This window comes from Amblyraja radiata, chromosome 10 (assembly GCF_010909765.2).
Source record: "Amblyraja radiata isolate CabotCenter1 chromosome 10, sAmbRad1.1.pri, whole genome shotgun sequence".
Lineage (NCBI taxonomy): Eukaryota > Metazoa > Chordata > Chondrichthyes > Rajiformes > Rajidae > Amblyraja > Amblyraja radiata.
In genome coordinates, this window is record NC_045965.1 from 32,944,626 (window position 1) to 32,958,598 (window position 13,973).

The following is a 13,973-nucleotide window of genomic DNA, read 5'->3' on the forward strand; positions in this document are numbered from 1 at the left end:
GGCATAGTTTCCTGAAAATTTACTCTGTAATTTCTAAATTCTGAGCATGGTTCCTAAGCTTTGCTTTATAAATCTACCAGGTAACTGAATAAAATTGCTAATATTTACTGGAATACTTTGTACTCTGAAAATACAAAATACAAGGGATGAATTGTCATTTTTTGTTAATTGCACAAATCATAAGAACACGTACTTTACCTTTCAGTGCTTGAAATGTCATCTTTCTCTGGACGTGTTCTGGGTGGTGAAGGTGTGTTATTCTTCTCAGATGCTATCAAAGAAATAATATGGATCTTCCAGTCTATTTATTTCAGTGACCAATACAGCAATCAATATTAAAGAAAGGAAAGTAGGATTATTTATAAACACAAACCTCTAAGCCAAATTAAGTTTCAAAGCCCCAGCACTGGGTGGACTGAACTGTTGGTAGTCATTTCCTCTCTAGATCAACTACATTTGGCCATTCTCAGACGTTTTTTTACTCCATAAAGTAACAAACCTCAAATCTGCTTAACATTGGAGATAATACAGGACGAGGGATTTTCATTCATGGAGTGGGAGTTTTATAGTATGGGTAGAGGCCCTCTGGCCCAGAATGGCAACTTTATTACAATGGACAAGGTGGGCCAGGCTCATTTAGCCCCTGTCCTGCTGACCTCTTCCTATTTGTATATGTCAAAATGTATTTTGAAGCCCCTATAGCTTCCTCTGCAGGCTATCCTCCGATTGAAAAAGTTGCCAATGATTCCTCCTAGATCTCTTCACTCTCACCTAAAGCCCATGCCCTCTAGTTTTATAATACTCTATCCTGAGTAAAGACTGATCTGGATCTGATCTTTATTTATGCCGCTCATGATTTTGTATACTTCAATAAAGTTGCCTCTCAGCCTCCTACACTCCAAAGAATACATCCCAGCTTATCCTGCCTGTAACTCAAGCCTACAAATCCAGGTAACATCTTGGCATTTATTTTCTGCACCCTTTCCAACTTAACAACATCCTTCCTATAATAGGACGACTAGAACTGCACACAGTAGTCCAAGTGTGGCCTTCTCAATAACATATCAATAACGCACCTACTTTCTATGATTCTATATACAGCTGCATCATGATGTCCCAACTTTGTACTTAATATCCCAACGAAGGCAAGCACGCTAAACGTCTCCCTTACCATCCTGTCTGCACCTAACTCACTGATCCTTCTGTTCTATAACCTGCTCCAGGGCTCTGCCATTTACTGTGCATGTCCTGCCCTGGTTTGACATTCAAGTAACAACAGCATCCATAAAATTGTGTTGTTTTATCTGTATATCTGCAAAGTTTCACTAAGTTTTATTAAGTGTTATATAATTTGTCATCACAATTTATCATTCCATGGTTTGCGAAATCGACTGAAAGAGTAACAGTGCAAAAAAAACAAACCAGCTGGGGTGTGTGGGCTGGTTCGGAATTATCTGTGGTGTAACACCTATCTATTCCCAGTGAAGCACCTAAACACCCTTCCCTTTTGATAAACTCCTTTCTGCAGTCTCATCATTTCACCTCTTCCTCTTGAACTGCTTACTAAAATCATAGACACATTTAATTCCTTCTCATCTGCACCCCTACAGTTGACTTTTTCACTGTCATTTTCTTGAAAAGTCCTTCCTTTGCTCATAAAATTTATCTTGTCATTTAAAAACAAATTTGGAATGAAAAAGGCAGTCTTCCATTTCCGAAGAAATACAAAAACTAATCAAATTGTTGGTGGGTAACTAGCTTATATCTTTGGTAGATAAAAATGCTGGAGAAACTCAGCGAGTGAGGCAGCATCTATGGAGCGAAGGAAAAGGTGACATTTCGGGTCGAGACCCTTCTTCAGACATATCTTTCTTTGTTCTTTAAAAAAAATACATTGAACATTAACATATTTATTTTCTCTCCTTCACCTTAGGATTAGAAAACAGACAAAAATGGCAAAACACAAATTAGTGAATTTCCTTAGCTCACAAATAAAATTGTTATTTGTATAAAAAGTTATAAAATTTCCTTCAATAACTTTTGAATATTTACAGCCTGTTGAAGAAATCTAAGATACAAAGAGTCTACAGCTGATTGAATCATATAAGTAGATACAATGCAAAGCCTCAGATTACAATTTAAATCAGCCAATAGCTTTGAGAAAAATTATGGAATAAAACTCAGGTTTTCAACCACAATTAAAGGAAAAAAAAGACGGTAAATGCTGAAAATCTAATATCAAACTGGAAATACTCAGGACAAGAGACAATATCTGAGGAAAGAGAAACAGGTTGAAGACTCTTCATCTGTTACATTTTTTCAAATATTTTCAGTTTTAATTTAGCAGAGGGCATTTTTAAAGAGGTCAATAAAAGACAAAAGGCAATGTAGTGAATTTCATTTTTTTCAAACTCTTATCTGTGACAACTTAAACTGCTCAACATATTTTTATAAAATAATTTTAGTGACAAGGCAAAATCCTATATCCAGAATAGATGTATTCTCAATAGAAAACAGCAGCACCTAGTGGGTGTCACTTGGGACATAGTTAACATTAAAGATAAATCAAGCACTATCCAGTAGGCTGTACTGAAAATTCTTGTAACAAGTTACATTTGCACACAATATATCAATATCAATGGAAATTAAATATAAAATGGAAACTTAGGTGAAGCCATTCAAAATGTAGTAATTCTATCTTCACAGGCACACTAAAAACCCTGATGTTGTTAGTCATGATAGAAAATCAGAACTTACATTTCAATTGACACCAACTGCCCATGTTTATATTCCGTAATGTGCTGAGATCTACTATGAAAGGTCTGGGTGGTTTTGCAGGAGGTGGTCCCAATACATCAATGGGTGGAAGTTTCTGACGGTGCAAGGACTTGTGTAAATGCCATCTCTCCACAATATCTTGATTTATTCGATCATCAGTGAGCATTGATCCAGTACCGTTAACTGGACCCAATTTTGAAAGGTCCTGTAGCCGAGACTCTTGAATGCTATCTCGTTTGAATCCTTTCTGATCATTTTGAGATGTAGATAGATCCATTTCAGGTTGAGAAAATGGGGCAGTCCATTGAGAATTAATAGCCATTTGAAAATCCTCACGACTTTGTTTATTCATGATTGAGTCCTGAAGCACTTCATTGCTTAAACCAGGTATCTGCCCCTCTGGACCCATCCTCGGAATCTCTTTTTTAGCTTGTGTAAGGCAAGTGACTTTGTAAGGAGTTTCAGATAGAGGTTTTGATCTCAAATTTCCTAATGAAGGAGGGAGTGTGCTGCATTTAACTTTTTGACCTGACGTGCTGGGTACTATACAATGTGAAGAATTTTCCCAAATATTTATTTTTTCCTTCAGTGTGATTTTTTTACTTTGATTATTTACCACAGTTTTGTGTTCTAACTTCTGACCATCCATCGATGTTGGGTTGGAGTTAGGAAGATCTTCAGGCCTCCCTCTACCTTCCATTGGAGCACTGGGTTCCATCTGGTCTGGCAGCTTCAAGAATGCATGTTTTGGCCGAGGTAGAGGACAAGGAGATTTTACTCTAGACTGTTGACTGGTAGCGTTGAGAGGAATAATCGTCTCAGTAATGTCAACTTTGGTTACATTCGGCTCTGTTTTAGGATCAGAAATCACTGTTGCGTCAGGTGTTTGTGAACTCCTAGAATCTGAAACTTTCAAGTTGAAATTGGGCTTGTTCTTTATTACATCACGCTCCTGAAATTTGGCTCGAAGAGCTTGAAAATCACTTTTCTGCAAAAAGAAAGATCATCTTTAGTTCAAAGAAACAGGGTCTCAAACATCTTTTTTTCTTCATAATTAAACAGTTTCAACAAGACAGGAATCAACACTAATTACTCTTCAGCAAGGCTAATACCAGCCAAATGGGAAACTCACAATTACGACAAGTAGCCTTGCGATTTGTGCAATCTCAGCTGGCATTCAGTGGGGGCATTACACTTGGCTTCCACAGCGATGGGCCACAGCAACAAATCCTATTAAGGTCCTAATTTTACTGTCAAATTATTTCACACTATGTAAAGTAACAAATACTTTATCCAAGGTGAAAATGAAGACAGTTCAATTGAAGGGCAAATATTATAATGGGATCAAAATGCTGAAATCCCATTCTCATCACACCAAGAGAAAACCTTCCAGGCACAAAACAGTGTTGGTCAAAGACACAGTTCGCCTCCACCTGGAACACATCCACATTATAACGGAGAAACAGCCTGCAGGGTCGAACTATATTAGGGTGAATAAATCCCCCAGGGATCAAGTGTATCCTACAACATTGTTGGAAGCTAGGGATGAAATTGGAGGGGCTCTGGCAGAGATATTTGCATCATCATTATCCTCAGGTGAGGTACCAACAGACCGGCTGCAGGGGCGGCGTAGTGAGTTGCGGTAGAGTTGCTGCCTTACAGCGCCAGAGACCTGGGTTCGATCCCGACTACAGGTGCTGCCTGCACAGAGTTTGTACGTTCTGCCAGTGACTGAGTTTTCTCCAGGCGTTTTGGTTTCTTCCACATTCTAAAGACATGTAGGTTTGTACGTTAATTGGCTTCTTTAAATTTTCCCTATCGTGTAGGATAGAACTAGTGTATGGTGTTTGTGGTCAGCACAAACTCAGTGACCAAATTGGCCTGTTTCCATGATGTATCACTAAACTAAAGCTGCGTCTTTATTTAAGAAAGGCAGCAAGCACCAGTTGGAAACAGCAGGCTGATGGGCCCCAACATCAGGGGTGGAAAACTACTGGTGGGAATGTTGAGAGACAGGATCTACCAGCATTTTGAGAGGCAAGAACTACCGGGGATATGGGAGTTATGGGAGTGAGAAATCATATCTCACAAATGTAATTTGTTTTTTTGAAGAGGTGATCAAGATGACTGAAAAGGGCAGACTGCTAAATGTTGTCTGTGGCCTTCAGAAAGGTATTTGACAAGGTCCCATGTGGTAGGCTAGTCTGGAAGGTTAGAACATGTGGAATCCAGGGTGAGATAGTCAAATGGATACAAAACTGGCTTGGAAAATGGAGACAGAGCGTGTTAGCCGAGGTACAGACCATAAAGGATAGAAGAAAATATGTTTTGGAAACAGCGAGTAAAGACTTGGACAACATCAAGCTCAAGAGACAGTGCAGTGAAGTCACATTGAGAATTGAACAACTGGGATCAGTGTGGAAATGCAGGTACAGTATTTTACCATCTAAGATAGTTAAACAGTGCTGCAGATATTAAAAATAATTTAAATAGTAATGATACTAACATCATTAATATATATGCTTAAGCAGAACATACTTTATAATGTCTATGGTTCCTGGATGTCGGAACAGTTGCATGAAAGTTTACAACAGGATACGCAAGATTTGGTTTCATGGTGGTTACCAAACTGGGATGGGAATACATCCATGGATACACCTTAGTTCACATCTAAAAGAGACCCGAGGGGCAAGTTGTTCCCCACACAGAGGATGATGGACATATGGAACAAGGTGCCAGTAGAATCTGAAGAGGTGGGTACAATTACAATGTTTAGAAAAGCCCGAGAGGGATGTGGGCCAAATGCAAGTAAATGGAACTTGCTATGAGTACACACCTTGCTTGTGATGGCCCAGTTCAGCCAAAGGGCCCATTTCCATGCTGTATGACCCTATGAGCTGTTCAAGAGGAAATTAAGATTGCAATGGCCTCACCTGCAATCCATGTGAAATAAAACAAATACCACAAAGGCCGATGAGGTGAAGATTGGTTACTTTGTTAAAGTAGTAAAAAGTTACTTATTTTTAAGCAATTATTAAAATTATAACTTGTGTTTGTTTTAACTGCAAATGAAACTAATCCCTGCAGCTAAAAGTTGGAGAGTTCTTGAGGGAAAAGAACAAAACAAAAGCAGAAGAATAAGCAGAAAGAGGAAATGAGCATTAGCTTTTTTATCAAGGAAAAGGAGAAATAATTTCCGAGGGCAACAAGATTACAAGCTCCAAGCATCTGTTCAGGAAATGTTTTAAAAATTATACAAAACCCCAATAGGCAATTTATAAGAGTAATAAAACCTTTTAATGTTTATACTTTTAATGGAAAAATTTGGGTCAAATTTAATCTCAATCGGCAGCTGAATCTGCTTCGATCAAAGTAATCACCAAGAGTTAATGAATGAATAAGTTTATTGGCCAAGTATTCACATACAAGGAATTTGCCTTTGTGCTATGCCTGCAAGTGACAACATGATGTACAGTGGCAGTTAGGAATGACACATAAAACATTAAACATTAATAATAAAACATTATCGAAGAGTTCCAATAAGATTATCAGTGCAACAATCTATAAGTAATAATGTATCACAACAGTCATTTACTTCATTTGTAATAACATTGTTTATCAATTTTACTGAGAATGCCAAAAAGAACACAAGTGACAATTTCTGCTAAATACAAACTAAAAATCTTGTGTGAAGATGGAGATTGCCAGCAGGCAAAGATGATCTTATAACAATATAAAAAGCTAGTTATCTGAATTTAAGTTACAATGGTTTATAAGGAAGCAAATCTGAAAAATATATTATACCTGCCTACATTTGAGCAGTAGCTGCAGAAAAAAAGACCAGATTTTTACTCATCAATCTACAAGCATAAATACTGAAATAGCTGACTGCAATTTGCCAGTGATTCACAACTCTGCTCTACCACTGGATTCCCCTGAAGAAGCTATTGGAGTTCAGGAGGCTAGAATCTGTTTGCAGAATCCAAATCAGGTTAGAACTAGTGCAGAGCATCTCCCCTGTTGACACAAATCACATGGATCTGAAAGGAAAAAGGATTGAGTGACAAGAAGAATTCAATGTTTACATTTAGAACATGGAACACAGACCAGTACAGGATAAGAACAGGCCATTTGGCCCACGCCTTATTCCAGGCAACGTTCTGGTAAATCTCTTCTGCACTCTTTCTAAAACCCCCACGTCCTTTTTGTAACCAGAGCAGAGTGAAATATTGCAACCAAATGTGGCCTAACCAAAGTCCTATAAAACTGCATCATGACATCCTAACTCTCATTCTCAATACAACCTATGAAAGAAAGCATACCCTAGGTCAGGGGTTCCCAACCTTTTTTGTCCCGTTTATCCCAGGCAACTTTAAAAGCACATAACAATGTTATTTCACTTATTTATGAACTGATGAAGAACAGATACTGGTATACCAGAACCAAACAGTCAGTCAATGAGAAAAAATGGGTACAAATCCAGAATCAACAAATGTACCCCCTGGGTAGGTGGAATTTACCCCCTGGGGGTAAATTTACCACAGGTTGGGAACTGTTGTCCAAGCTCTTCCTCACCACTCAGTCTACTCGAATTGCTACTTTCAGGGAGCTAAGGACTTGGACTCCATGATTCCTATGTATATTAATGCTGTTGAGGGTCATGTCATTAATTGTACAATTTCTTCTTGTATATGACCTCCAAAATTACCCTTAATCTGCCATTTCTCCACCCATTTCTGTAGCTGATATCGTGCAGTATACCTTGACAGCCTTCTTCACAGTCCATAACCTCAGCAATTTTGGTGTGATCTGTAAACTTGCTAACCAAACCATTATGTCCAAGTCATTTATATATATCACAGACCTACAGCATACTTCCCCATTTCCTGATAGTTTTTTTAAAAAAAAATCATTATTCCTGACTATCTTTAGCTGCTGATTCACTCTCCTGCTGTGTACTTACTTAGCTTCTCCCCTTACACATTCTGACTGTTATTGCCCTGAACTAGTAAAATCCCCGTCACCTGAAGCCCATATCCCTGAACTAGTCACCTGAAGCCCATGTCTTCATACATTCAACTTCCTCTGCTGCAGCTCATCAATCCTCAAGTCCAGCAAAGCAAAATTATCCAAGGTCTCTCCTCACCTAGTTCTTAACCAATGTCGTCTTCTACATTTGTTCCCATCTCCCCCACACCTTCTTCAAACTCACTTTGTTCACAATATCAAACTTTGTGCTCAAGGGCCAATATCCACTATATCATTCCATTTAACACTCATTTCACCGTCGCACATTGCCCGACATTGTTAATTGTTTGTTAGTTTGCTTCCCTTCACATTTATAGTCATAATCAGCACCGAGACAGGTCCTTCGACCCAACTTGTCCATGCTGACCAAGATGCCCATTTATGCTAGTCCAACCAACCCATGTTTGGCTCATATCCTTCTAATCCTCTTATCCAAATATCTTTTAAATGTTGTAATAGTACCCGTGTCAATGACCTGCTCTGGCAGCTATTTCCATGTACTCACCACCCTCTGTGTGAAAATGTTTCCCTCTCACCTTAAACCTAGTTCTTGATTCTCCTATTCAGGGTAAAGGACAGCATATGTAGCCGATCTATTCCCTTTGTGATCACCTCTCATCCTCTTGAGCCCCAAGGAATAAAATCCTAGCCTGCTCAACCTCTCCATAAAGCTCAGGTCCTCAAGTCCTGGTATTCTCATAAATCTTCTCTGCACTCTTTCCATCTTAATGATATCCTTCCTATAGCAGAATGCCAAAACGGACCATAATGCTCCAAATGTGGCTTCACCAATGTGTTGTACAACTCTAACGTAATGTCCCAACTTTTATACTCAGTCCCCTGACATCGAAGGTCAATGTACCAAATGCCTTCGTGACCACCCCATCTACTTGTGGTACCACTTTCAGGGAGCTATTTACCTGCACTCCTAGATCCCTCAATTTTATAACACTCCCAAGACCCTGCCATTGACTATGAAGGTACTGCCTCGTTTGTCTCTCCAAAATGCAACACCAATATGTCTCCAAGACTTTCCGTACAAGTTGCTTCTGTATTACAGCTTGCAGTCACCAGTTTCAAGGTGTGCACTGGATGTCAAATGTTGGCGGATAACTTTTCATTGTTGGGTTGGCAGTGGAGAAGTCCAAGCTTGAAATTCCTGGGTGTGAACATCTTGGATGACCTGTCCTGGGCCCAGCACATAGACATAATCATGAAGAAGGGGCATCAGCACTACTTTATGAGAAGTTTAAAGAGATTCAGCTTATCACCGAATACTCTTAACACATTTCTACAGATGCACTGTAGAAATGAATTACATCGTGGCCTGGTATGACAATTCCAACGTATAGGAAAGTAAGAGGCTGCAAAGAAGGGTGGACTCAGCCTGTTCAATCATGGGCACAGCCCTCCCCACCATCAAAAGTATCTACACGAGTCACTGCTTCAAGGCGGCGTCATCTATCTTCAGAGGTCCCACCATCTGGCCATGCCCTCCTCTCACTGTTACTATCAGGTAGGAGGTACAGAAGCCCAAGGTCCCCAGTATTATTGTTGTACAGTCTTTCGGTTCACTATCCTGTATAATTTGCAAAACTTTAATATAATTTGTATGTTTGTGTGTTGTCAGAGTCTATGTACATGTTCATTGTACCTCACCATATTTGTGCAAATGACAATAAACTCGACTTTATTCACCTCAAGATGTTTCTTTTTTTTTTTAAGGATGCTATACAAGGCACGTTGCTCAGTCATTGAACATTGTACCCTGGAGTCAGTCTCTCCATAGTCAGAGTCACATGACTGTCATTCATTTGTAAATTATGCTTTTTGTGGTTTTATTATGATAACACCACAGTAAGAATGTAGAGCCTGTGCATAAAAGATATGACAGAGGACCGGGATGGTAGAAGAGATACACGTTCATTGAATTGAGTAACAGGATGAAATTGAACGATGTTTCCTGGGAACGGAAGAAAAACGAGCAGCAAGGGACAAGGGAAAGCCAGAGAACTGCGAGCGTTGTTGTAGACGGGTGAGCAAGTACGTTTTATCTCAGTGAGACAATAGTGACGATATCACAGTGCTTTCCTCCCTGAAGGGTGCACTACAGAGGGAATCCGGACGCAAAAAAAATGCTGACCTACAAACTATGTTAGGTGAGAATTAAAAAAGCCAAAGTGATATGTACCAGAGCTACCAACATTGGGTGATAGTTGGGAGTGAGGGATTGCGAGAGACCAAGCCCAGTTGCATACCTTCTTTCATTACTGACCCCGAGTCCAGCCTTGCACCTGGCCCCCTATTCTACCCTGATCATAGCTGCTTACCTGCTTAGGTTCCCAGTAGTGAACACTCCCATTGTCCCAGCTTTGACTGCACACCTAGTACTATTCCAGATCTTGACTCTGGATGCACACTTGGCCTTGCTCCTAGCCCCTCTGCACTGACAATATCTGGCCCACACATAAAGCCCCATATCTGACCCCCTGGACTTAACCTATTACGTTCAAGTCCACAGGTGCTTATCTAATGTGGTAATCTTTTATGGGGCACTTCACTGACCACATTTTGTATAACAAAATTAGCTACATCGATTGGCTTCCTTGTTATCTAACATGCTAGTTTCTCCAGCACTTTTGTCTACCTTCGATTTTACAGCATCTGCAGTTCCTTCTTAAACCCTTCTAAAGGTTTTGGGTCGAGACCCTTAGAAGGGTCACAACCAAACACGTCACCTATTCCTTCTCTTCAGAGATGTTGCCTGATCCATGCCGGTCACCAGGGCGAATTCAGCACAGAGACTCTAACGGCAGCGGCGCAACCCTTCCGACGCCCCGGGACTCTTGCACTGAGGCTGCTCCATGGCCGGAGCTGCAGCGACGACTCGCCAGCCCGGAAAACACTTGCCAGCCCCGGCTCCCCGTCCACATCTGTCCCCGCCGCCACTTCTGCTTCCATCCCTCCCTCAGCCCCGGCTCTCCAACACCCACGGCCCATGCAGTTGATACGAGTTTTAAAATTCTCGTTGATCACAGAATTTCTCACGACAGAGCGGGAGAAATTTGTGATCAGCGTGAGAATTTGGCGAAAAGCGTGAGTCTCATGCTCAATACGTGCGAGTTAGCAGCCCTGCCATTATGTACTATAGACACTCAATGATTTTAATTAATTCTTTAATCTGCCAATTTATTTTATTCTTTCACACATGTTTTAATAACTACATGAATTGTATTCAGAAATGCGAATACATTGATGATGGCCAAGGTGAACTACAAAATTGTTTAAGAAATTGGAATTAAAAAAAATATATAAAAGCACACTTGCAGAGTGAAGTAAATATGATTTTTTGTTAACGTAAATGAAACTAAGTTATACTCCGCAAATGTCGTTCTGCAGCAATTTACTGATCACTCGAACGATATGACGGAGACCTGATAATGGGCACCTTATTTCCAGCTCCTCTATTAGGTTGATCGTCATTGATTTTACTAAGAGAGACTTCCTGGTGAAGTCTATTATCAAGAAAGATATCAAGTCATGTGTGGTAAACCAATTATTAAAACAACTCCGTGAAACGAATCTTGGCATGAAGCTTTAGACTGGATAAACTGGATTGTTCTAATTTTATAGAGATCTGCTTAAAATTAATTCTCAATTACAGAGTCATTGATATAGAGCACCTCACAACATGGTTCATGAAGCTTATAACTAAGCAGCATATTCAATGAAATCAGGCTTCAGAATTATTCTGCGGAACAGAAGGCCATCGCCATATAAATGAAATGTGATAAGTGATCGGAGTTGGCAGGGCAGGTGGTGTGAAGGACACGGGTCGTGATTGGGTTGATGAAAACATTTTTTGCAGAGATCGGCACATCAAGGCAATGTTAGAAGCACAAGGACAGTATTGATGGCGAGGGTTATGAGGAAATAATTACTCGTGAACACACTGTGGGGAGGGCAAGCTCAAATATAGCCAGGAGTGGAAGAGGGCCAACAGGTGAGGCCAATGAATCCAGAGAATGCAATGAGGTGTGCCGAGATTCAATGTGAAATCTCAGGGTGGCATCTCAGAGAACAAGTCATAATACCAGCCAGAATGCTGTCTATTATGATCTTTAGGTTGAATCACATTTTTGTTTTAAACCGCATTGAGGTGTGTGTGGTTTTTTTTTCAGTTCAACTTTTCTCATTTGATCAGCCAAAGCAATTTTAAAATCCACTCAGTTGATTGCAACCATAGACAGGTAACATTAACCCGAAGGCTTTGTTCCTCGCTATAAATCTAAGCATTTCAAACATTTTCCAACATACTTTTAGTTTTGCCTCAACAATACATTTCATCTTAACGATGGTGCAATCGCCCCCTTACAAGGGATTGTGGCGTTTACAATCCAAGTACGTAGCTGACAAAATATGTGTTTTTTTTAAATCGACCAACTACCAATGATTCCACTGACTAAAAAAAAAAAATCAGCTGCACATACCCTTTTTTGCTAAGCCCGTGCTAAATGTAAAAGCAGTGTCATATCGCCATACAATTTCACTCGTCCACCACACCTCATAGATAACGTGCCCCGTGGAGTAAGGGTTGAAGTCTGTAACTTGCATTCACAAGATTGATCTAACATCTTTTACTGGCATAGCGTCAGCGGCAGTCAGTGAGTAAGTAAGTAAGTCAGTGTGAAATAGGCCCCGGGGTTAACTATTTGGCAGTGACAAAGTGGAGCTTCTCTCATTCCCGTGCTGTAACATAGGCAGCAAGTTCCTGCAGGCTACCTGCAAAGGAAGGAAGTTGCCCGCACTGGGTCTGTGCGCCAACTGCGGGGCACAGAGTGGTAGAGAGAGAGAGAGAGGGAGAAGTATAACTGCACTTCGCAACTTCATACAACGCTTACCGTCAGGGCATCCATCTGTCCGAGTAACCGGCTCACCTGCGGACTGGCGTTTACAAGCTGCGCTTTCCCGACTCTACAAGCGCTCCTCCCACTCCAGTCCGTCAATCGGAAGTATCCCAAACAATACGTCCTGCAACTCTCAATCACATTGAGACATGTCCTCTCAAATGTCACTTATTTGTGTCTTGTTTCTATTCGTGTCACTCTGGAAGATAACCCTTTTCCTGTGGGATTTGAAAGCGCCCATTGCTTTTGCACATATATATAAGAAATGTTTAGCTATAAGCTTGCTTTGGAAAAGCGCCCACGAAGTCCCATTTAATGGTAAGGACTTGACTCTGAGACATTGCAGGCTGCAAACGACAGGCTCCGACAAGCAGGTTCAACGTATTTGTCATATGAAAGGTAGATATTGGAAACCTGAAACAGAAGCCGCATTGTTAGAAACACTCAACAAGTCAAACAATATCTGTGGAAAAAATGTCAACATTTCAGGTCTCCAACTTAACCATCCATTCAATTATTACATTGCTTCACCCTGTTACAGACATCCATTCCACCCATCACCAACCATTTCAGTTACCTCACTGATTTGTGTAGGAAGGAACTGCAGATGCTGGTTCAACCCGAAGTTAGACACAAAAAAGGTCTCGACACAAAACGTCACCATACCTTCACTGATTTACTTTTTTTTCTTTTTCAGTCAGATAAAAATCCTTGCCTTGAAATGCCAACTGTTTCTCCTTCCACAGGTGCTTCTAGACCCGTTACATTTTCTGTTTCCATGTCAAATGATTGTGGTAAACATTTATGTAGCACTTCATGGATTGTATCGTGACTAATCATTCTCCGTGGCTGCCCAGCTGTGGTATTTATCTATCAGGTCAAAAAGGAGGAGGGGACAAGTTCATTAGGAACAATGGGTGGTCCCTTGCAGTACTCACTAAGCTCACAGGAGGTTTATAGTGGGACTGCACATTCATCTTCATGACCCAACAGTCCATTCTGTACTCGCACCTAGAGCCACATTACAGATCAAGAAGAGCATAGGCTGAAAGCAGGGGATGTCAATAGTAGTGGAAGTATGTCTCCTTCTTCTTCCTGCGTAGGCGTGCACAGCCTAAAGTTGTAGGTCAACTTGTTCTATTTGATCTTGTTTGTGCACGTCGGGTTGATTGCATTAGTCGAAACAGGGTGGACCACGTGAAGATTGCAATCTCCCACCCCACGTGTAACCTAGCTGTTAACCATACAGAAAGCAATGAA

At 40.6% G+C, this 13,973-nt stretch overlaps 1 protein-coding gene across 3 annotated transcripts in view; it reads right to left on the reverse strand.

Annotated features, from left to right (window-relative positions):
• The window catches only part of fyb2 (FYN binding protein 2), a 42,079-nt gene extending 28,543 nt beyond the window's left edge, over positions 1-13,536 (reverse strand). For all 3 annotated transcript variants that reach the window (XM_033028508.1, XM_033028509.1, XM_033028507.1), the window contains exons 1-4: positions 13,380-13,536; positions 12,708-13,127; positions 2,758-3,766; positions 199-271 (exon numbers count right to left, since the gene is read on the reverse strand). In XM_033028508.1, coding sequence (XP_032884399.1) covers positions 199-271; positions 2,758-3,766; positions 12,708-12,722 — 1,097 coding nt within the window. In that variant the 5' untranslated portion in view covers positions 12,723-13,127; positions 13,380-13,536. The remainder of the gene's footprint in view (positions 1-198; positions 272-2,757; positions 3,767-12,707; positions 13,128-13,379) is intronic.
• Positions 13,537-13,973: the final 437 nt, after the last annotated feature.